Raw genomic sequence first — 23,468 nt, 5'->3', positions numbered from 1 at the left:
GCATGAGGGCGGGGCGTGAAGGGCGGTAGATGCGACGCAAAGCTCTCATTGGCTTTTGAACCACATGAAGGGTGATGATTGGCTAAGCGGCAAATTTGAAAACAATTCGTTGTTGAAAATATGCAGTTACCAGAGCGGGGTTAGTTAGCGATTAAAAAGGCGATATACATTATCGAGTTATACAGGGTTAATAGTGTTATTAAAGAGTTTTAAATAGTTTAACGGTAAACATTTACCCTCGGACTTTTTGTTTTCAACAAGAAGAAACGATGGACATTAACTCTTATTTTCAGTGAGTAGCATGCTAGCATGTCAGAGAGTGTATTCTATTAGCCCAGATAATGTTCATGGTTTAGCTCCCATAAACTTTGTTTACTGTTCTTCTCACATCCTATTATATAATATATATAATACCATGATGTTTTCATTCTCTATATTCTTTAAATAGATTTGTGTATTTTCAGATTTTGTGTATATACAGTATGAGAGATAATTTATATGTCATTGCTTGTTGGTACTTGACACAGTGTTCAGATGTTTACTGTTTGTTATGTAACATTTAAAGATGTATTACATGAAGAGTACACCACCATACAGCCAAAACAGTAAACCAGCAGTGGCCAGTTGAAATCTCAGTAGACTTGTGTTTTGTGTTTTTGTCATTATGTAATTTTCACTGATCATCCCTGCAGGGCCTTTGAGGTGAGTGTGAGCAGCTATGCTGGAGATGACCCACTAGATCCCTGGGATAAGTAAGAACATCTCTAATGTCTTTATTATGGTTTTAAAACCGTCCCCTTTCTGCTCGTTACACATGGTTATGTTTGTGTTGTGGCAGGTTTGTGCAGTTTCTCGAAAGCAAGCTGTCACTGGAAGAGACGAAGGGTTTATCTGTGGTGCTGGAGCGACTTGTGCAGACCTTCCTTCAGGATGAGCGATACCACAACGACTCACGATACGTCACTCACTGCGTCAGATGTGTAGGTGCACTTATTTTAAAGGGGTCATTGGGTGCAAAACTAACTTTTACATGTAGCTTGAACATTAATGTGTGTTGTCAGTTTGTGTACACAACCACCCTACAATGATAAAAGTCCACCCTGTGGTGTTTTTTTAGTCTTTAAAAGTAATATCCCCTTTTTAAAATCAGCTCATTCTCAGCTTCTTGTCGTTGTGACGAAACAGTTGATTGACATGAGCGTCTTACATTAGCCCCGCCCTCACCGAGCTGAAACAGTCTGAATACGATCGCCATTGTGTGACTCAGGAGCAGAGGAAGACTTATATTGAGCGATTGAGGTGTTCTGTTGTTGGATGTAAAAATGAACAAAGCAGTATTCATTTACTCCCAACATCTGAGCCGCTGAAGATGCAGAGGTTTAACGTTACTTTTGTTTTTAAATGGAAAGCTCCGATCCTGATCTACACATGCGTCTATGTTTGTGTGAATCATTGATGCAGCTTCACCCACAGCAGAAGTGAGGATAAGGGTTTTTTATGCATCTTTGCAAATGGCTTTTCTTAATAATGTGCTTGTTGGCAAGTTTCGCCGATAAACGCGGCTAAATGCAGCTAAAGTAAACATAATCCCAGAGAGGGGCGGGGTGAGCAGAGCTCATTTGCATTTAAAGGGGCCATGCCTTAAAATGAGCTGAAATTTGGCAGAGCTGATTTTGACAAGGTAAAAGGGTGTTTTTTTACACTACTGTTGAGAATTTTTAATCAAAGTATATTAGAGACTTTTCATTAAGACCCTAAAGAATCATACAAACTTGTGGAAAATGGCCATCCGATGACCCTTTTAAAGAATGTGACATGCTCTTGGAGATAAACGCAGTACTTTCACTCTGTCCAGGCCAATTTCTACAGCGATCCCATCGAGGTGTACAGCTATCTGCACGGCCGGGGCGTGGGGACGCAGACGGCGGCGCTGTACATAGACTGGGCCCATCAGTTTGAGAAGAAAGGCCAGCTATCCCAGGCTGAGATGGTGTACCAGAGAGCTCTGGAGAACAAGGCTCAGCCACAGGACAGTGTGATGCAGCAGTACAGGTGAGAGAGCCAGAATGGCCCAAATGACACCCAAAATAAAAAATTGCCGTTTTAGTCACCAGCTTGTAGTCTTGAACTTATATAGAGACAGAGCGCATTTAGGCCACACCCACACACCCCAAACAATCCAACACTCTCCATTGACTTTGTATTGCAGGAAGCTGCCTCCTTGTCATTTCTGACTTATAACAAAAATCAGAACAATGTCTAAAAGCTGCTATGACACGAGGTGTACAGTAAACAGGCTAAAAAACACATAGCTATGTTTTTATAAGCTGTCGACCCAAAAAACGAGTGTTTAAGGACATAAACAGTTGTAGATGTCAGGGTGTTTCACTTTGGGTCATTCAGTTGGATCATTTCTCCAACTAAAGGAAGGTAAGGAAAAGGTGCACTGACATAGACCAATAAAAATTGGTTTCTCAATATATCTCCTCCTCTCAGGGTGTTGAAATAATCCTTTGACATAGTTAAAAATAATGAATGTCTACTGTCACCGTTAAATTTCCCTCCAGCAGGCGTAGTTCTCAGAGTAATATGACACGTTACGTTCTACTTTTATGTCCTTGGCTTAAACACTCATTTTTTGGGTCGAAAGCTTATAAAAATGTAGTTCTGAGTTTTTTTTTAGCTTGTTTACTGTACTCCTGGTCACATAGCAGCTTTTAGACATTGTTCTGTTTTTTGTTATAAGTCAGAAATGACAAGGAGGCAGCTTCCCGCAATGCAAAGTCAAAGGAGAGCGTTGGATTGTTTTCCTCCGGTGGGTGTGTTTTTCAGATTATGATACGTGTCGCTCTCTATGAGCATCTTTCTACTGCTGAACACAAGCAAAGATGTGTTGGAAGTCGTTGTCTTTTGTGTTCAATAGAAGAAAGAAGCTCAAACAGGTTTGGAACAACTTAAGACTGAGCTATTCTTTTAAAGCTTTCTTAATGGATGCATCTTTCAGTAAAAATACTGAGCACCTCCAAATGTCTCATTGAGCTGTGTTGTATTTGCAGGCTCTTTCAGGGCCGTGTGTCTGTGAGTGCTCAGACTGCAGCATCAGGTAGAGTAACTTGTGTTTATGGTCCATTACTTGTTATACTGTGAGCTACTGTAAGCGAGGAGAGTAACCTGTACACTGCTGTCTCTTGACTGACTCAGATCATGTGCGGCAGCCTCTTCAGAACTCACAGATGGTGAATCAGAACCCCAGACAGAGAGATGCTGTTCAAGCTCAGTGCAAGGTACAGCTACTACTGCGGATCTTCAGTTCATAAACATTAAATTAACTAAAAAATCTGCTGTTTACTCATGCCATTCCAAAGCCGTATGACTGACTGATGTGTGTGGAAGGAAAAGAGGTGAATATTAGGCTCTGAGGTGTGGGAAAACAAAAGTAAAAAAGATGTTAGTCAGGGCTAGTTGGCTAAAGCAAAAAAGCAGGTCTTAAAGTCTTTTAATTCACCCTTCTGCAACTTAGAGGTTTAAATTAGAGCAGGAAGTCATGAACTCATGGCGTTAAATCATGCATGCAATCTCAATGTCATTATTTTGATTTTGTAAATCAAGGTACATTTACTTGAGATGCAAACTGATCATATGTGACCCTTGTCCACAAAACCAGTCTTAAGTAGCGTGGTTATATTTGTAGCAATGGCCAAAAATACATTGTATGGGTCAAAATGATACATTTTTCTTTTATGCTTTAGATCATTAGGATATTGAATAAAAATCATGTTCCATGAAGATATTTTGTAAATTTCCTACCATATATCAAAACTAAAGTTTTATTAGTAATATGCATTGCAAAGAACTTCATTTAGACAACTTTAAAAGTGATTTTCTTAATATTTAGTTTTTTTTTTTTTTGCACGCTCAGATTCTAGACTTTATTATTCCACTTTCAGATTATGTATGAATCTCAATTTAAAAAAAATTACCATTATGACTGATTTTGTGGTCCAGGGTCCATATTAAGGCGTGTTTTCTGAGAAATTGAACGAAGTGAATTTACGCTTAAAAAAAAAAAAAAAAAACTAATATCTGCCAATTAAATCTCAAAACTTGTTTTCCTTTGATTTAAGTTGATTTTTCTGAGCCCAGATGGATGCTTTTTATTTTAACTCACTTTTTTTTATCAATTTCTCAAAGCAGCAATTGCAGTCAATATGTCTTCAGAGCACTTAAAAATATACAGGCTTATTTTATTACACTCGTTTTTTTTTTTTTTTACTGTTCTCAAAGGGAACCCTGGGTATAAAGACTTGTTAGGCTTAATATAATGTTAATGATGTCTTTTACTGACATTTGTAGTAGAAAACCCATGAAAGATTTACATTATTTTGGCATGTTTACATTGGTTGTAAACTCTGTTGAGGAAGTTTTATATTTTATCATTATTATATTTCTCCTCTTGTTATCGCAAGGAAATCAGTGAAGACTTAGATCGCTTCTCTTGTTGGCCTTTGACTGAAACCAAAAGCCCAACAATGTGGCATTATATCAATATTTTCTTTTCCAAGTTGTGTTGCGGTAAAAATAGCCACAGATCACTATTTTCAGCTCACAGTTCTACATAATTTTTAAAGTTAACAATGTTTTCTACATATTTTAGTAACATACATCATTTACGTTATATTAAGCCGTACAAGTCTTATTACCCAGGGTTAAACTTTTACATTTTTACCTTTTGCTTGAGGATTTTTTTGTGTGTGTGTGTGTTGCAGGATCCGGAAGTGCCATCTCCTGCTCCTAGAATGGTGCGCATGTAAGTGTTTATGAAATTGGCTTCATGTTCAATAGTTGATGTCAATCCCTGTACTGTCTGTGGAAGTGTGAGGTTCAGCAGGGGTTCGTGCAGTGCTCATGATAATGATGTTGTAATTGCTTCCCATTGTCAGAATCTCACGCTCGGAGAATAACCCGGTCCGGACGGGCGGCGGTAGCGGCGTGGCGTGTGTGTCCATGTACTGTGTGAATGAGCTGCAGTGTGAGGGATCGGAGCTGTCCTTTGAGGAGCTCAGAGCCAGACGCTACTTTGCTAAATGTAAACAACAGGAAGAACAGCGGCGACTGGGTAAGAACTCCTTCCCGCACTAAACACCCACTGATCAAACACACGCATGGAGAAATGTAGGATTGTATCACAGTCTCACCAGTAGATCCTCTGGAGTGAATGGGTGCCGTCAGAATAGAAGTCCAAACAGCTGATTAAAAACACCACAATAATCCACACCACTCCAGTCCATCAGTTAACATCGTGAGAAGACAAAAGCTGGAACAAATCGTTCATTAAGACATTTTCGACAAGTTGTCTGGTCTGAATCAGGAGAGAAATCTGCACAGATCAAGCACTGTTTACAAGCCAAAACAGCTCTGAACAAATATATGGCTGGATTTTGATGTGAGAGATAACAGGAGAGTCACATTTTAGTTTAAAATCACAGATGTTAAATGATGTGTGTGGATTGTTTAGTGTTGATTGGTGCTGATGGGGCACCTCACATGGACTGACTAGAGTATCTATGCAGAGCTTTTCTTCCATCTCTTATGTGTTGCTGTAATGACTGTTGTTTGATCAGCTGAGGAGCAGCGGAGGCTTTGGGAGGAGGAAGAGGAGGTGAGGAAGATGAAGCAGCTCTTGGATGATCTGGAGAGGAAAGTTACTCTACAACCAGGAGAGCAGGGAAATCCAGCGACGGCCTCTCTTATGGTAGATATCTCATTCTAAGTAGCACCCTGCTTTTTTCTTTTTTGGGATGTCATGTGTTGTGTCTTCATATACAGTACAGACTAAAAGTTTGGACACACCTCATTCGTGTGTCCAAACTTTCGGTCTGTACTGTGTATATATACATACAGTGAGGTCAATAAGTATTTGATCACCCTGTTATTTTGCAAGTTCATGGAGGGGTGTACAATTTTCAGCATGGGTGCATTTCCACTGTGAGAGACAGACTCTAAAAATAAAAATCCAGAAATCACATTGTATGATTTTTTTTTTTAACAATTTATTTGTGAATTACTGTGTCAATTAAGTATTTGATCACTGAAGTCAAATTTTTTTTATATTCGGCAGAAGCCTTTGTTAAAGGTTGTATCAGCGATTTCTAGCCTAAACATAAAGTGTCGATTTCAGCTTACCTTTCTTCACGATCCGCTCGCTGCCTGCCCCATAAATTGTCTGTGAAAAAACCGCGTCTCTCTGGTCAGCCTAGGGTCCGAGATATGCCAAAAAAACAATCGGCGCTATCAACACACCACAGATAACCAAACAGTGCTCCAACCAATCAGCGTTAGGGGTTTGGTGTTGTGGACTTTCCTACTGGTGCTGGGATGTGAGGGAGGCGGAGCGAAAGTCCACAACACCAAACCCCTGACGCTGATTGGTTGGAACACTGTTTGTTTTTGTGTGGAAAGGTTGGTAGTGCCGATTGTTTTTTTGGCATATCTCGGACCCTAGGCTGACCAGAGAGACGCGGTTTTTTCACAGACAATTTATGGGGCAGGCAGCGAGCGGATCGTGAAGAAAGGTAAGCTGAAATTGACACTTTGTTTTAGGCTAGAAATCGCTGATACAACCTTTAACAATTACAGAGGTCAAACGGTTCCTGTAGTTCTTCAGCAGGTTTGCACACACTGCAGGAGGGATTTTGGCCCACTCCTCCATACAGATCTTCTCTAGATCTGTCAGGTTTCGGAGCTGTCACTGAGCAACACGGAGTTTCAGCTCCCTCCAAAGATTTTCTATTGGATTTAGGTCTGAGACTGGCTAGGCCACTCCAGAACCTTGATATGCTTCTTACGGAGCCACTCCTTGGTTTTCCTGGCTGTGTGCTTTGGGTCATTGTCAGGTTGGAAGACCCAGCCACGACCCATCTTTAACCCTCTGGGGTCTGAGGGTGTTTTGGGGCCCTGAAGAAGTTTTGACATGCCCTGACATTTGTGCTTTTTTCAGTATCTTAAAAACATATTAATGGCTAAAGTCACATATTGGGCTACAATAATATGCAAACAACATAATTGTTACAACAGTTTTGTTGTTGAGATTTATGCATCATCTGAAAGCTGAATAAATAAACTGTCCATTGATGTATGGTTCGTTAGGATAATATTTGGCCGAGATACAACTATTTGAAAATCTGAAATCTGAGGATGCAAAAAAAAAATCAAAATATTGAGAAAATCGTCTTTAAAGTTGTCCAAATGAAGTTTTTTAGCAATGCATATTACTTATCAAAAATTTTGTTTAGATATATTTACAATTTTTCTACAGTTTACAAAATATCTTCATAGAACATGATCTTCACTTAATATCCTATTGATTTTTGTCATAAAAGAAAAATCTATAATTTTGACCCTTACAGTGTATTTTTGGCTATTGCTACTTAAGACAGGTTTTGTGGTCCAGGGTCACACACATCCGTGTTGTGTAACAATAAAAAAGAAAGATCTTTTTTGAATTTCCCTCTAATTTTGTAACATGATTAGTTTGTTGTCCCCTATTTTTTATTGTTTTTTTTTTTTTTAATTGAAAAACATGATAAAAATTTCAAAGAGTGACTATCCTTCAAATGTTGATTTTTCTTTATTGTAATGTACAGGGAGCAGTGTTTGAAGCCCCAGAGTCAGTGTGGTCCTCCAGACCTCAGACAGGACTGCAGCTCCGGACAGAGCACTCTGCAGGGCATGCTGGGACTCAGGACAATAGTGTGGCCGAAACAAGCCATCCAGCTCCATTACCCAGCGCAGACTACGGCTCCCGACCCGACAGTGTGCTGGGACAGACAGACAGACCGTCAGAGAGCACTGCAGTGCAGCATCACAGCTCATCCCTGATCCAGAGCAGCTTCTGCGCTGTACCTGATAACAGACAGCCGTGAGTGTCAACCACACAACACCATCTGATAGAACACCGCTGCATTTACTCCGCTCAAGGGTGATGTTCAAAATGTTCAACTTTAAGGAATAGTTCATTAAAAAATGAAAATTAGCTGAAAATGTGCTCACCCTCAGACCATCCAAGATGTAGATGAGTTTATTTCTTCATGAGATTTGGAGAAATGCAGCCATAGATTATTTGCTCACCAGTAGATCCTCTGCAGTGAATGGGTGCCGGCAGAATGAGAGTCTGTATAATCCATAATAGCACTTTCTCCAAGTGAAAAAAAAAAGAGCTGTGGCAAAAATAAATTAATAATTTCCTACCGTAAATATAAAAGCTTATTTTTTTATTAGTAATATGCATTGCTAAGAACTTAATTTGGACAACTTTAAAGGCGATTTTCTCAATATTTAGATTTTTATTTATTTATTTATTTTGCATCCTCAGATTCCAGTTTTTTAAATAGTTGTATCTCAGCCAAACAAATATCTCCTATCTTAACAAACCCTACATTAATGTAAACCTTATTTATTCAGCTTTCAGATGATGTATAAATCTCACTTTTGAAAATTTGGCCTATTGAATGAAGTTCTTAGTCTAGGCCATGTTCTACATTGTGCAAGGTTTACATGAATTTGTATGACCTTACATTGTAAAAGTCTGTTCACAGTTTGACAACAGAAAGATGGCCAAAATCACAAAATTATAAATGACACTAAAGAAATACAAAAGCACAAGCTGTGAAACATTCACTCTGGATAATAGTGACACATTACTGTCGTCTTGAATTGTTACCTTGTTTTTTTTAAATGGGAAATTAGGGAAGATTGGCTGTGCTGCTCAGTAACTTAGTCTTAGGAAAATGGTCTTAACTCAACATGAAAGAGTCATTTGAACGTCATCCTGCCTGAGAAAAACATGTATATTTTCAGCATATCGTCTACCCTAATTTATCCTGTTAGTTACTGTTCTCATCAACATCATTACTCGACATCAGCATCCTATAACAAACCTTTCAAAGCAATTACTGAATGCACTTTGTATAACTCTTGTGATGGTGATCATGATTATTTGCTGCACAGATGTTGTAGTGACCTGTGTTTCTCTGTTTGTAGTGCTGTATGTGATCGGGGAGAGGCAGATGTGAACACAGACAGTGAGTATGTCTCCTCATGTACACACTGACCCCTACAGCTGCTGTCTGTGCACTCACTCACTCACTCACTCACTCTCTCTCTCTCTCTCTCTCTCTCTCTCTCTCTCTCTCTCTCTCTCTCTCTCTCTCTCTCTCTCTCAGTGTCATGTGGCGGGTTCAATCACTCTCATGTCACTCCAAACACATCTCTGAGTTTCGCTCTGGCCACTCCGTCCCGTGCTCTTCCTTCCCCTACTGTCAACACGCGTGAGGCTTTGGGTAAGAGCACACACATCTCTTGAGTTCACGCCGTGTTACGTGTGGCTGTTGTGGTTGATGTGTGTTGTTCTGTAGGTGTGATCATGGACATGTTTCAGGCTCCCACCCTCCTCCAGGAGTCCATGTTCAACAGCACCGTTCAGCCGGAGGACAGTTTTGAGAAGAGCTGCAGAATCAGTATGTCCTGCTCTCTCTCTCTCTCTCTCTCTCACACACACACACACACACACACACACAAGCTCCAAGACCAATAATAGTTTCTACACAGCACTGGCGATCCAGAAAATGTTGGAATTTTCTGCACTCTGTAGTGACACTGAGTTCTGATGGCTGTCTCTTCACACAGCGTTTGGCTTTGAAACCACATGCTCCTGGTCATAACGTGCTCTGATCGTCCTCTTGTGTTGTTCAGGTAGTGCCCCCTCATGTGTTAACGCTCCCAGCACGACTCCATTCATGATTTACCAGGACAGAGATGAGCAGGAGAATGGAGGGTGAGAAGAGGCCTTGGTTCATTGAGGGATATGAATTGTTTGTGTAAGACTCTGTCTTTGAGACGGCGCTCTGACTGTCCTCTCTCCATCTGTCCTTCAGTTCTAATCGGGACGGAAGCAAACCACCGCTGAGCCGAGCGCTGATGGAGGTCCCTGTGTCCAAAGCCAATGTAAGTGCTGTTATCAGGGTTCCTATTGGGTTTGAGAAAGTATGGAAAAGTTTGATTTTAAGTATTTTCCAGGTCTGGAAAAGTATGGGAAAATGAAAGCAGAGTGTGGAATATTTGTTTCCAGTATTTTAATAGACAATTAAGAATTTAATGAAAATAAATTTATCTTAGAAAAAGTGAGGTTCCACGGCAGCTGTTTAGTGATTCTTTAGTGATTGTCAAATATGACTGAATGAATTCAAGGTGCACTTTTTTTCATGATGCAAGATTTTGGGTTTCCTCTCACTATATTCTTAGCACAGTATTAGGTAGCCCAAGGACCTTTGCAAAAATAAAAAAATATACAGACTTTTATGTGCACACAAGGAACCATTAAACTCACTCATCCACCTATTGTGCTATCAGCCCTTTTCACAGTGGAGTTTCATGGCCACCACAGACTAATTAAAGCCACATTTTAAGCATTTTTCATAGACCCTTAAACTTGGCAAATTTTATGCCATCAGCCTATTTCGTATCATCATTTCTCTTCCACCACAGAGAATGTTAAACTGGACATTAGGTCTTGGTATTATCACATTAGAGGTACTACTATAAGAAAAGCCTAAATTTAGCAAGTAGATCTGTTAGTTCATGTGCATCCAGGCACTCGTTTTATTCATAGTAAGATGGCAGTGATGCACAAAGGAAAAGGAAAACTAGAAATTGTAATGAGTAAGCATGCAAAAAATCCCATGCACATGTAGTTTCTTGAGGCCACAAAAAAAGTTTCTTGTGTGCATGTCAAAGTGTTTTTATTCTTTTTTTTTTTTTTTTTTTTTTTTTTAGGGGCTCTGTATGTTGTTACTTGATTTATTTACAAATACCTGTACTATACCAAATGTAAAGCTGAAAATAATGCTTTATGAACAGTTTGTTAAATATAGTCTGAAAATCTACTGAGAGGTTTGGAAAATTGAGTCTGTAAAAGTATGGATGTGTAGGAAATGTGTAAAGCGATGGAGTAATCTGTGATGTTTTCTTGATGTCTTGATGTTGTTGGTCTTTATTAGGACACTCCGGTCAGCGCAGAGTCCATTACTGATGAGAGTACCCTATGGGCAGCACGTAACGTCTCTGTAGGCCCGTGTCCCAACCACACCCGTGACTTCGCCCTGTCCGCTCATCTAGTGTCCACACCGCGCCACCCTCATGCACCACACTCATGGGACATGGAGCAGGGTCAAGGTATCTAACTGCAAGATTTCATGCATCTTTATTTACACACTACGCTAAAGTGCACTGTGATGATCCGGATGTGATTTGTGACTGTCCTTGTAGAGGATGACGCAGGGGTCAGGACCGTCAGCGGGTCAGAGGAAAACCAGTTCATGCGACAGCCCACCAAACTCAGGTATCGTCCACATTGAACACATCATTACTCAAGCGTGTCTTCTGCTGATTTCATGCATATGGTCCATAGTGTATGTGCTGTGTCCACCTTATGCAACTAGGAACTAAGCTATTTCCTGTGGATTTGCAAGACTTGCAATTCATTAGTTTCAGAATTTTCATTTGCTAAAATTTCTGTGCATCACTAGCATCATACTACAGTTTGAAGTGTTTAGTGTTAAAGGAGAAGTCCACTTCCAGAACTAAAATTTACAGCCAGTTTACTCACCCTCTTGTCATCCAAGATTGTCCATGATCCAGATCCATGTCTTTCTTTCTTCAGTTGTAAAGAAATTGTTTCTTAAGGAAAACATTTCAGGATTTCTCTCCATATAGTGGACTTCTATGGTGCTCTGAGTTTGAACTTCCAAAATGCATTTTAAACGCAACTTCTTCAAAGGACTTTAAACGATCCCAGCCGAGGAAGAAGAGTCTTATCTAGTGAAATAAGTTATTTTATTTTATTTTAAATACAATTTTAATACTTTTTAACTTCCAAATGCTTGTCTGACTCAGTGTGAACTCTGTGCATTCTGGTTCAACACAGTTAGAGTATGTTGAAAAATGACAAACATTTAATTTTCTCCTTCAACTTCAAAATCATCCTACATCACTGTTTTACCTTTTTTTTTAAAGGGTGTTTAACCGTCTTTGCACGTTCACTTTGTAAACGCTTAGTTGGTACTTCTGCGGGGAAGTAGGATGATTTTGAAGATAGAGGAGAAAATGAGATGGGAGTTTTTCGACATACCCTAACTGTCTTTAACTGGAATACACAGAGTACAAGCAGAGCTAGACGAGACGTGCATTTGAGGTTAAAAAGTACATAAAAAAAAAAAGAAAACTGACAATTTTTTAATATCTGATAGTTTTGCTAGATAAGACTCTACTTCCTCGTCTGGGGTCGTTTAGAGCTCTTTGAAGCTGCATTAAAACTGCATTTTGTAAGTTCAAACTCGGGGCACAATAGAAGTCCATTATATGGAGAGAAATCCTCAAATGTTTTCCTCAAAAAAACTGATGAAAGAAAGACATGAACATCTTGGATGACCAGGGGGTGAGTAAATTATCTGTACATTTTTGTTCTGGAAGTGAACTTCTCGTTTAGGTTCTGTAGTTGCGGTCTGGTCTGCATTATTCTGTAGCTGATGGCCAGTGTCTGGTTTGTCTGCAGTCCGATCATGGAGCAGAGTCCGGCGGAGGACAAGCCGTCAGAGCTGGTGGAGTGCAGTATGCGAGCTCAGGGCACTATCGTTGGGGAAGGGGTGTCGTTAGCTCAGCCCAGTCAAGGACTTTCTCTAGCCCAACACAGCCAAACCTCCTGCAGCAGCAGCAGACATCCGCTGGCCGCCCTGTCCTTCCCCGACCACACGGCCCTGAGGACGCATGACGAGTCCATGAGGAACAGCACCAAACCCAGCTGGAGCATCTATCAGAGCCCAGAGAAAGAGCCCACACTCCCCACGACAGACACAGACGCTCCAGTGCATCAAGAAACAGCTGATGTTCTCCTGCCGAAGAGGTCCTTTCATAGGCGCAAATCAGGGAAGAAGCCATTAGAGGAGAACCAGGATGTCCTCATGAGTCTGACAGCCGCTTCAGAACCGAACTTGTTTCAGAACAGCTCGACACACGCATCAGAACCAGATCTCAATGTCGTGAAAAGCCCTCCTGCGGTCTCTGAAGTGACTCAGCCCGCCTGGACCATCTACCAGAGCCCTGAGAAAGTTCCTGAAACAGATTTCTTGTGGGTGGCGATCTCCGAGCCAGCGGCGGAGCAGGAATTAGACGTGCTCTCGGCGCTGGAGGAAGTAGATGTTCTGCTTCCCAAAAAATCATTCCAGCGCCGCAAATCAGGGACAAAAGCGCTGCAGGCGTTGCATGAGTCTCTCCTAATGAGTCCACAGCAAGCCCCTAAACCGGCTCAGGAAGAGCCCATGAGTCCAGACCCGGCTCCAGGTCACCAGGACTGGTTCTGCAGTGGCAGCCCGAAGAGGCCAACCGAACCGGATTTGGATGTGATGGCCAGCCCACCGCAGAGCTCCAGGACACTGAATGCTCCCATGAGCCCCATGGACACATCCAGAGCAGGTATTAGTGACTCATGTGTGGCTTTATACTGTGTGACACACAGAGGCTTTGCTGTGCTCATGATGTGATGTTTCTGCAGTCTGTCCTCAGCTGCTGTCAGACCCGTGGGATGAGGAGCTGCTCGTGTCTCTGCTCTCCAACCTGCAGCCTCCTCTCTCCTCTCACCCCAACCTCACCGTCTGGAGCTGCCGCCTGCCCACCATCACACCCAAAATGACCGTCCAGATAGGTATGTCTCAATAATCTAGCCAGCACTCCTCGCATCTCGATGATGTTCACTTTGACAGAACACTTCTATAAGTGGTTTCCTGTTTTTTCCATTTTCAAGTCTTTGGGGTAAATTGCAGCATTCTTGAAGTGTTAAAGTAGTTTGCTGAAATTTAACCAGATTTTGTGTAGTTGCAGCATCAGACGTGTATGTAAATGAACATTGTGCATCCAGATATCCATGTTTATTCGTAAGCAATGCATCAATAATGCATCATTCTGTTTTAAATCGGTCAGATCCATAGACAAATCAAAATGTTTTTTGCAAAAAAAGACAGCGGGGGTTAAGCGGGTCGTAGTCGATCTGTGATCCAGACGGACATGAGCATATGGTTCCACACACATGATTTGCAGATTACAAAATTTAACCATCGTAGTGAAAATGTATCATGGTTATGTGTTTTGCATATGAATTATGAATTTGGTTCTCATGCTGACACACACAGGGATACAATTCAGACGGCATGTGAACACAGAATTGATTCCTCTTTCAGATCTCCTTGTGTTTGAATGGACACATACCTGTCTTGTTTTTTCTTGCTGATCTGACGATCGGATCTGTGACTCAAATCAAAATATAATCTGAACTGTGAGTTTTGTGATCTGTTGAACTACTAGTGAACAAACACCAAAGTGGTGAATATCCCTTTAAAGTGATGAGTTCACTTCAAGAATTAAAAATTTAATGATATTTTGTCATCCAAGATGTCCATGTTTTTCTGTCTTCAGTCGCAAAGAAATTGTTTCTTGAGAAAAACATTTCAGGATTTCCTCCATATAGTAACTAGTGAAATGATTGGTCATTTTCTAAAAATAAACAATTCTATACTTTTTAACTGCAAAAGCTCGCCTTGTACTAGATCTGGGATGCGTATTATACATTCATATCCTGCTGGTTCAATGTGTGTCTCACCCTCAGCTGGAGAGTCTCTGCGAGTGGACTTTGTTCTGGGACAGGGAGCGTTTGCCACAGTGTACCAGGCCACCAACCTCATGAGCTCACAGAAGCTCTTCCTGAAGGTAATGAGAGAGCACACACACACCTGATGTACAGATAGTCACCTGCAGAGCCCTGCCCCAGAAGTGCTTCACATTTCAACAGAATCCACCTTTAAGTGACCTGTAGTGACTCCAACTTCTCATTTAAACTCATGGTGCTGCATTATGTGCATTAATCAAGTGAATAACAGCTTTTTCTCATCTTTTCTTATGATTTCTCTTATGTTCTGCCCTCATAGGTGCAGAAGCCAGCAAACCCTTGGGAGTTTTACATCGACAGCCAGCTGAACACCCGTCTGCAGCCCAGCGTGCGGCACCTCTTCAACACCATATACTCCGGACACCTCTTCACCAACGGCAGCGTTCTGATCGGAGAGCTGCACAACTGTGGGACACTACTGGTGAGGATGGCATCACAGCCTACTTATACTGTCCTCAAAGACGAATCTGGACCGTAAAGAGCACAGGTTTTTAAACAAAATGGTGTTTTGATGTAGCCAAAGAGGTTTTGTTTTTGTTTTCACATTACGTACTGCTTTATGGGATCCTTCACCACAAATCAGTGAGTACTGCAGAGCAGTGGTTCTCAAACAGGGGCCTCAAGATAAAATCATTTAAAATAAGACAAATGCATTAAATTGAGATGCACAACCAAAAATCAAGATCAAGAAAACTCAACGTGTTGAAATTTGACCTTTTTTAAGTTTTGATACCGTATGAAAGCTGGGTTCAAGCCCATTCCTAAACCGTTTTTATTTCAAACGTAACAAAAGTTAAGGCTGTCTTAAGTTGGCTGATAGCTATGATTTTCAGGAATGAAATTGAGAAAAACGTGTTTAAAGTGAGACTGGTTTTACTTTCACTTCACAGGTTTAGAGTAGTTCACTTTCAGAACAAAAATTTACAGATAATGTACTCACCCCCTTGTCATCAATGGTGTTTTTTGAGGAAAACATTTCAGGATTTCTCTCCATATAGTGGACTTCTATGGTGCCCTGAGTTTGAACTTCCAAAATGCAGTTTAAATGCAGCTTCAAAGGACTCTAAACAAACCCAGCTGAAGAAAAAGAGTCTTATCTAGGAAAATGGGTTATTGTCTAAAATGAAATTACAATTTATATACTTCTTAACCTCAAATGCTCGTCTAGTCTAGCTCGGCAAGATGAGTGTTTGAGATTAAAAAGTAAGTTGTAAATGTTTTTGGAAAATAACCAATCATTTCACTAGATAAGACCCTTCTTCTTTAGAGTCCTTTGAAGCTGCATTTAAACTGCATTTTGGAAGTTCAAATTTTGGGGCACCATAGAAGTCCACTATATGGAGAGAAATCCTGAAATGTTTTCCTCAACTTTTTTTTTTTTTTTTTTTGAAGAAAGAAAGACAAACATGGATGACGAGGGGGTGAGTACATTATCTGTACATTTTCGTTCTGAAAGTCAACTACTCCTGTAACGAGAGCTAGGAGCACTATACTGCATCATTACACACAGACTATGTCTGTTTTCCACTGTTTATCATGGGCATAGTCTCTGAACTTTTGATCACCCCTATGTATGTTTACATGGCACCAATAGTGTACCTTGTTTATACATTTAGAGAAGCAAGCGCAGCCCAACTGTTCACGTGTCTTTTCATAAAACAGACTGTCATCGGACACCTCCTCTTTAGTAACTTCTTCATCTAATCTTTCATCTCTGGATGTCAAATCGTCTGTTATAACATCGTTTAGGCCAGGCACTGACATCACCCAGATTGAGCAGATTGAAACGAGTAAGATCGTTTAAGTGAGCAGCTACAGTACTTCAGACTGCATTGTTGTGCTCCGCTATCTCATGATATTAACAAATAATAAAACTTTGCGTGCCATATTTTACAAAGGACTGGCAGGGAATGTGCATTGCTAAACCTTTATTAAATATGTTTTTGTGGTGTTCAGAGAAAGCACCTCCGCAGCACGTTCTTAAGAGAAAGACGCATCTTCTTGCAGCAATAAATTGCTATTTTTCTGCATTAAACAAGTGAATTTTGCCAAGATATTTTAAAAGATGACAGACAAGATATTATAGAATAATAATTTAATGAAAACCTAATTTTGACAAGTTGACTTTCAAGCCATTTTTTCAAATTTGCTGAAAACATCCCAGTGCACTATCCGACGGGTTTTCGCAGATCGCATCACATATTGCTCATTTTATTTCATTTCATCCCCTAAACAACTGCGTTTTTTCTATTAAGAGCCAGGAGTCTTAAAAACATGTCTGAATTGTGTTGTGCAGCTGTCTGTGGATCAGTAAGAATATATTTGCTGGGCTGCCCATCACGACACCAGGAGAACAGAAGCCAAACAACTGACAAAACTGTAGGTCCAATGCACTGTAAAAAGTTTTGTCACCAGTTTCAACTTAAAAACATAAGTTCAGCAGCTGCCTTAACATTTTAAGTTAAATCAACATAAAACTACAAGTAATTTAAACTCATAAGTTAGATCAACTTAAAGTTTTAAGTTGATTTAACTTAAAATTTTAAGACAGCTGCTGAACTTAAGTTTTTAAGTTGAAACTTGTGAAATCTTTTTACAGTGTGCAAGCGAATGTACCTGAACGCTGGTGTTTCTTCTCTCTCTCTCTCTTGTCCTCAAGAGCGCTATAAACCTGTACAAGAGCCGCAGTGAGAAGGTGATGCCGCAGCCTCTGGTGCTCTACTTCACCGTCTGTATCCTGCATATGGTGGAGCAGCTGCATCAGGCCGGAATCATACATGCCGACATCAAACCTGACAACTTCCTTCTGGGAGAGAGGTACGCACTCACAGCGTTTCATTGGTGTCCCAGCGGCTGCAGGCTGAATGACGTGTGCTGTCTCTGTGTTCAGGTTTCTGGAGAATGACTGCTTTGAGCAGGATCACCTGGAGCACGGCCTGGCTCTGATAGATCTGGGCCAGAGCATCGACATGACGCTGTTTCCAGAAGGCACTGCGTTCACCGCCAAATGCATGACGTCAGGCTTCCAGTGTGTGGAGATGCTGAGCGGCCGACCCTGGACCTATCAGGTGAGCATCAATATCTGTGATGTACTGCTGTCATAGTGTTCAAATGGTGTGAAATCAGCTGTTTATGTTTATTAGAAAACGGTGATTGAAAGAAGTTCACTCTCAATTCTCCAGAACGGAAATGTACAGATAATGTACTCACCCCCTTGTCATCCAAGATGTTCATGTCTTTCTTTCTTCAGTCGTAAAGAAATTGTTTTTTGAGGAAAACATTTCAGGATTTCTCTCCATATAGTGGACTTCTATGGTGCCCTGAGTTTGAACTTCCAAAATGCAGTTTAAATGCAGCTTCAAATGACTCTAAACGACCCCAGCCGAGGAAGAAGAGTCCTATCTAGCGAAACGATCTGTATTTTTTAAATTTTATTTACAATTTTAACCTCAAACGCTTGTCTGGTCTAGCTCTGTTTGTACTCTGTGTGATCCGGTTCAAGACAGTTAGGGTATGTTGAAAAACTCCCATCTCATTTTCTCCCTCAACTTCTAAATTGTCTTACATTGCTGTTTTTCCTTTTTTTTTTTTTTTTTTTTTTTTTTTTTTTGTAAAGGGTGATCTTCTTTGCATGTTCTCTTTGTAAACACTGGGTCTGTTCTTCTGCAGCGATGTAGGATGATTTTGAAGTTAGAGGAGAAAATGAAACAGGAGTTTTTGGACATACCCTAACTGTCTTGAACTGGAAAAGCAGAGTTCAGGCAGAGATACACAAAGACGACTGTTTGAGGTTTAAAAGTATATACTTTTTTTTTTTTAATGACCCTTCTTTGGCTGTGATCGTTTAGAGCCCTTTGAAGCTGCAGTTTGGAATTTTAAACTTAGTTTAAACACCACTATATGGAGAGAAATCCTGAAATGTTTTCCTCAAAAAACATAATTTCTTTATGACTGAAGAAAGAAAGCATCTTGGATGACAAGGGGGTGAGTACATTATCTGTACATTTTTGTCCTGGAAGTGCACTTCTCCTTAAGACTCGGACCTACCTGTGCATTTTAAGGATTTAATGCACACCTTCCAGCCAATCAGAGTCAAGTATTCAGACAATTGTCTGTGATTTGAGGTTCACACACTGATTTTCTAGTTGGTTTAGTGTTTTATTTGACTAGTGTTGACTCATGCCCATCGTCCTGCTTTTCTGACAGACTGATTATTTCGGCATTGCGGGGACGGTCTACTGTATGATGTTTGGGACGTATATGCAAGTCAAACAGGAAGGTGGCATTTGGAGAACAAATGGAGTTTTCAAAAGGTAAGATGAATGGGTGCTTGTATTGATCAAGTGAACGGTTCATTATTGTGGCATCCTAAAGAGGCACAAAATCACTTTCACAGACTTTCATATTAAATGTACCCTCCTGGTGAAATGACCTGCGCAACTCAATCCGAACAGCTGAGTCCTTAGCCGTCTTCAAGAATCAGCTAAAAACACACATCCGTCTTTATTTGACCCTCTAACTCTAGCACTTTCTATTTTAGGAAAAAAAACTTGTCCTTTTAGACTTGTACTCTATTCATTGACTGCTCGTAAAGTAAAAGAAACACTAGCTTCTCTGTTCATTTTTATTCTATCCATTTTATTTTTATTTCTTGTATAATTAAAAAAACTAATTTGATGCGTGTACTGCGTTAGGCTAAATGAGACTTGTCATAGCACTTGCATTTTTGTTGATTTTGATTGCTTCCTTTGTCCTCTTTTGTAAGTCGCTTTGGATAAAAGCATCTGCTAAATGTCTGAATGTAATTGTAGTGATGAAGCGCAGTTTTGAGGTGATCATAATGTTCTCTCTTTCTGTCAGGAACATTCACGCTGATCTCTGGCAGGATTTCTTCCACACGCTGCTGAACGTGCCGGACTGCAGCTCTTTGCCGTGTCTGAGTGGCCTTCGCCAGCGACTCGACGGCGTCCTGCAGCAGAACTACAGCAGCAAACTGCGCAGTCTGAAAAACAGACTAGTGGTGCAGATCCTGGAGGCGCGCTCCTCACGCAGATGATCCTCCTGCTCTGAAAGCACTGCTTTGAACACAGAGACTTCCTTCAGCCGTATTCAAACACTGTCACTTCCTGTAGGTGAGACCCTGTGTGTGTAGAATAATACAGACTTGCTTTGTTTTTCATTTTCTACTTTGCTTTAATGATTTTTAATTGTAAAAAAAAAAAAAGTAAATGAAGCCTTTTGTAGATTTCAATAAATCTTGGTTCACAAACTCTTAGTTTTTTTGCAGTTCACATGTCACACTAGATCAAACTGTCCAGTGCAATTAGTTTGGCATTATTAGACATTTAATGAGCATCGTTTCTCTGCAGTATTTTTGTTTCATATGATAACTGAATGATTTAACTCTTAGGGGCTGCATGCACACCCATACAGTACATTACACAAAACAGAACACACAAATGCATACTAGATATAGATGCATATGTGAACCTGGACCACAAAACCATTCATGAGGGTCAAATTTTTTTTCATTTTTAGATTAATACATCATCTGAAAATAAACTTTCTATTGATTTATGGTTTGTTAGGATAGGACAATATTTGGCAGATATATAACTATTTGAAAATCTGCAATGTGAGAGTGCAAAAGTCTAAACACTGAGAAAATCGCCTTTGAAGTGTCAAGACACCCCCCCTGTTTCAGAGGTGCTTTTTCACACCTCTGGTTTGGAAAACTTTCTGAGAAGAGGCGTTGTTCCCTGGGGGTAATGGGTGGGGTACAGTGTGGAGACAAGGCGGAGACTGCATTAAAGGGGGAGTGACACTAAGTGAATAAATTCTGCTGATTTGCACACCGACAATGTAAACACACACACACTGAGAGCAACAGCTACAGTGGTTCTGAGAGCAGTGTGGAGGACTCCCACAAGAATCCCCACACTTAGATCAAAGTGAAGACAGTGCAGGTCCATATTTTTTATATCTAGAACAGTTCATTCAATCGATTTTTGCTGTGGACCCAAGGGAGTGCAGCATTGCATTTTGATGCAATATGGACGCACGATTCAGAATTGAACGTTCAGAATTAATACATTTTAATAGAATATTGCGAGTTGGAAGAGGCGCGCCTCATGCAGGCACAGCTTACTCTTCGAGAACAGACAGACACAGCGTTAGTGATACAAAACACACAGGTCTGTTAAAAGCAATACTTTTAATAAGGTAGCCTAACATTTCTGTAACAAACAAATCACTCCCAAATCAGAAATTAGTTAAACGTAATACACAGATATAAAAAACTTGAAGCATATCACAATAATAGTTGAATCGTTTAACCTACGTAAAAGTGTGCTAGGCGCATATCCAATCGTTTGTGCGGACAGGGAAAGCTGCGTGCATTGTATCCCAATGAAGTAAGATTTCTCAAGCCACCTTTATTTATATTCAGGGATGCAAACGAGGCCAGCCAAAAAAGAAAAGCAAGAGAGCCAAGAACAACAACAATCTACCGGAGACCGCAACATAAATAGACGGCAGATTTAACAAGCGCTTGTAGGGCTCCAGACTTGGTCGCATTTTTTATGCCGGTGCGGCGAAATTTTGTGAGCTGTCGCACTGGCGCGACCACCGCGTTATTCAACTCATAAGCGCTGCTATTACTGTTTCATATGAGAAACATAAAACGGCAAACGAAACGAACGAGAAACCGAAGCGCGCCACGTTTGAGCTACGCAGCGCGGACCGTTTATCAGCTAGGACCACAACACAAACACGCTTGTCCGAGCTCAGAACAGCCTTTACTCGAGAACCAAAGTTGATTTTGCGACAAAGTTGATTGTGCTGCGAGATCCAGTGAAAAGTGTTTGAATTCACCCAGAATGAATTAAGGTTGCTGCAAGATCTAGGGAGAATCATTCAAATTCTGCTCAGAATTCTGTTATTAACAGCGCTGATGTAGGCTATGTCAGACAACCAGAAGTAACACCAACTTAAGCATAGTCGAATGTTATTACTGTATTCATTTCAGGGTTTGTACAACCTTTTGAGAGACAAATTTAAGCACTTTTAAATGACTTTCAAGCTTTTTGCACAACTATTTTCAGCACTTTAAAGCTCTTATGATCCAATTTGAATGTTATTTTGATGGCCAAAATATACTTTGTGGTAAACAAACACTTATGTCAAATTACAATTTATAGATTTATGTGAAGATCGTTTTAAAATTACCTAAATTAAAAGTTTTTATATATTTCAGAGCCTATTAAATGTTGAAAATATTGGCTTTCAATTATACTGTAATGTTGTAATGGACATAATTAATATGTAAAACTGAGAGAAAATTCATTTAATAGAGACACCAGTAGCAGTATTGATATCAATACTTCATTAATAATAGGCTACTTGGTAAAAAGACGACATTAAACATATTTAAAATATACTTCATGTTGTTTCTACCTTAATTTGGAGGTTCAGTGTGAAATTTTGACTATATAAATATGCGATTAATCATGATTAATTACAGAAAAAATGTGTTTTTTTTTTTTTATTATTGATTGAAAGACAGCACTAATGTTAACCTTTTATAGATGCTGGTGTTGGTAATATTAATTTTAGTGAATATGCATTTCAATGTAATTGTATAGGCCTCCCTAGAAAGAGTTCAGGACGACCCCCAGCCCTTGGCCCCCTTCAAATTTTCAGTTCGATAATCCGGCCCTCAAATGAATCTAATTGAATAGCCCTGGTATAGGGTATCCAGACGTCCTGATTATAGATGTCAGGTCGCTTTATGCTACACACTAGGGCTGTCCCCGACTATGAATTTTCATAGTCGAATCAGAATTTTCGAATCTTTCTATAGTCGACCGATAGTCGAATCATCTAGGCTTATGTGCGTGTGTGAATGGGTTGGGAGGGGCACGACACTATAGTCAGCAGGAGGGTAAAACTATTTTTATTTTATTTTATAAGCGACCAAAACTGCCTGCCAACTGACAGACAAACTTATTTAGGTTTTAATAAAAACACAGAACGCGTCTTTTAGTTCTAAAAACGCGAGGCGCACAGCACTGCCTTTTTTGGTGACTTTTAATGAAAGAGCAGTGTGCTGCGGTTTTTTTATGTTGCTAAGCAACGACCAAAACAGCTGTCCTGTCAGTCAATTCAAAGGATTATAGCGCGAGAGCTCTAAAATCTTAGTTTTTTTGCTGTTAAGTAAACTGTCATATTAGCAGAAACCCTAAATAATACAGCTCCGGGTTACCCACGATAGACACCAAAGGTTTCTCCTCCATTTCTTGCAGTCTCCGGACTTTTTAAGCAACGGTAAACTTTCGCCATCACAACAGAAGGCCCGCCTCTCCATTCATTCGATTGGACAATGGAAAAGAACGCGAATGACGTTGGGCGTTTTTCCGCTCAGAGTTGATTTTTTTTTTCAACTTCAGGCGCTCAGAGCGCTCCTGCAAAACGCGAGGCGCAGCAGGCGGCGAAAACGCGAGGTGCCCTGGGCGCATAAACAGCGTGCAGAACTCTCACTGCCAACAGAAAACCATTCAAAAGAGGCGCCTCCAACTGCAAAAACGCGTTCGGTGTGATCGCCGCCATCCCTGCCGTCAAGATGGTCCTCATCTCGTCATGCATCAGGGAAAGTGAAAATTAAATTAGTCACAGGGGTGGTTGGATTTATTTACAAACA

The 23,468-nt window shown here is 40.4% G+C and overlaps 1 protein-coding gene across 1 annotated transcript; it reads left to right on the top strand.

Moving 5' to 3' along the window:
- Nucleotides 1–153: 153 nt before the first annotated feature.
- On the top strand, nucleotides 154–20,021 carry bub1 (BUB1 mitotic checkpoint serine/threonine kinase). The gene is made up of 25 exons (XM_073853040.1): nucleotides 154–292; nucleotides 693–752; nucleotides 839–980; nucleotides 1,856–2,052; nucleotides 3,057–3,103; nucleotides 3,202–3,284; nucleotides 4,767–4,807; nucleotides 4,941–5,116; nucleotides 5,622–5,752; nucleotides 7,644–7,918; nucleotides 9,040–9,080; nucleotides 9,222–9,338; nucleotides 9,414–9,515; nucleotides 9,751–9,832; nucleotides 9,933–10,002; nucleotides 11,055–11,229; nucleotides 11,323–11,395; nucleotides 12,608–13,524; nucleotides 13,604–13,753; nucleotides 14,711–14,811; nucleotides 15,030–15,191; nucleotides 17,430–17,587; nucleotides 17,661–17,838; nucleotides 18,977–19,083; nucleotides 19,631–20,021. Exons 1-25 carry the CDS (start codon nucleotides 270–272, stop codon nucleotides 19,824–19,826), a joined length of 3,804 nt encoding a protein of 1,267 aa, XP_073709141.1. The 5' UTR covers nucleotides 154–269; the 3' UTR covers nucleotides 19,827–20,021.
- The last annotated feature ends 3,447 nt before the right edge of the window (nucleotides 20,022–23,468 follow it).

The sequence above is a fragment of the Garra rufa genome, chromosome 13 (genome assembly GCF_049309525.1).
Source record: "Garra rufa chromosome 13, GarRuf1.0, whole genome shotgun sequence".
In the NCBI taxonomy this organism is placed as follows: Eukaryota; Metazoa; Chordata; class Actinopteri; order Cypriniformes; family Cyprinidae; genus Garra; species Garra rufa.
Note: the sequence above shows the minus strand (reverse complement) of the source record. Positions and strands in the feature narration are given on the sequence as shown.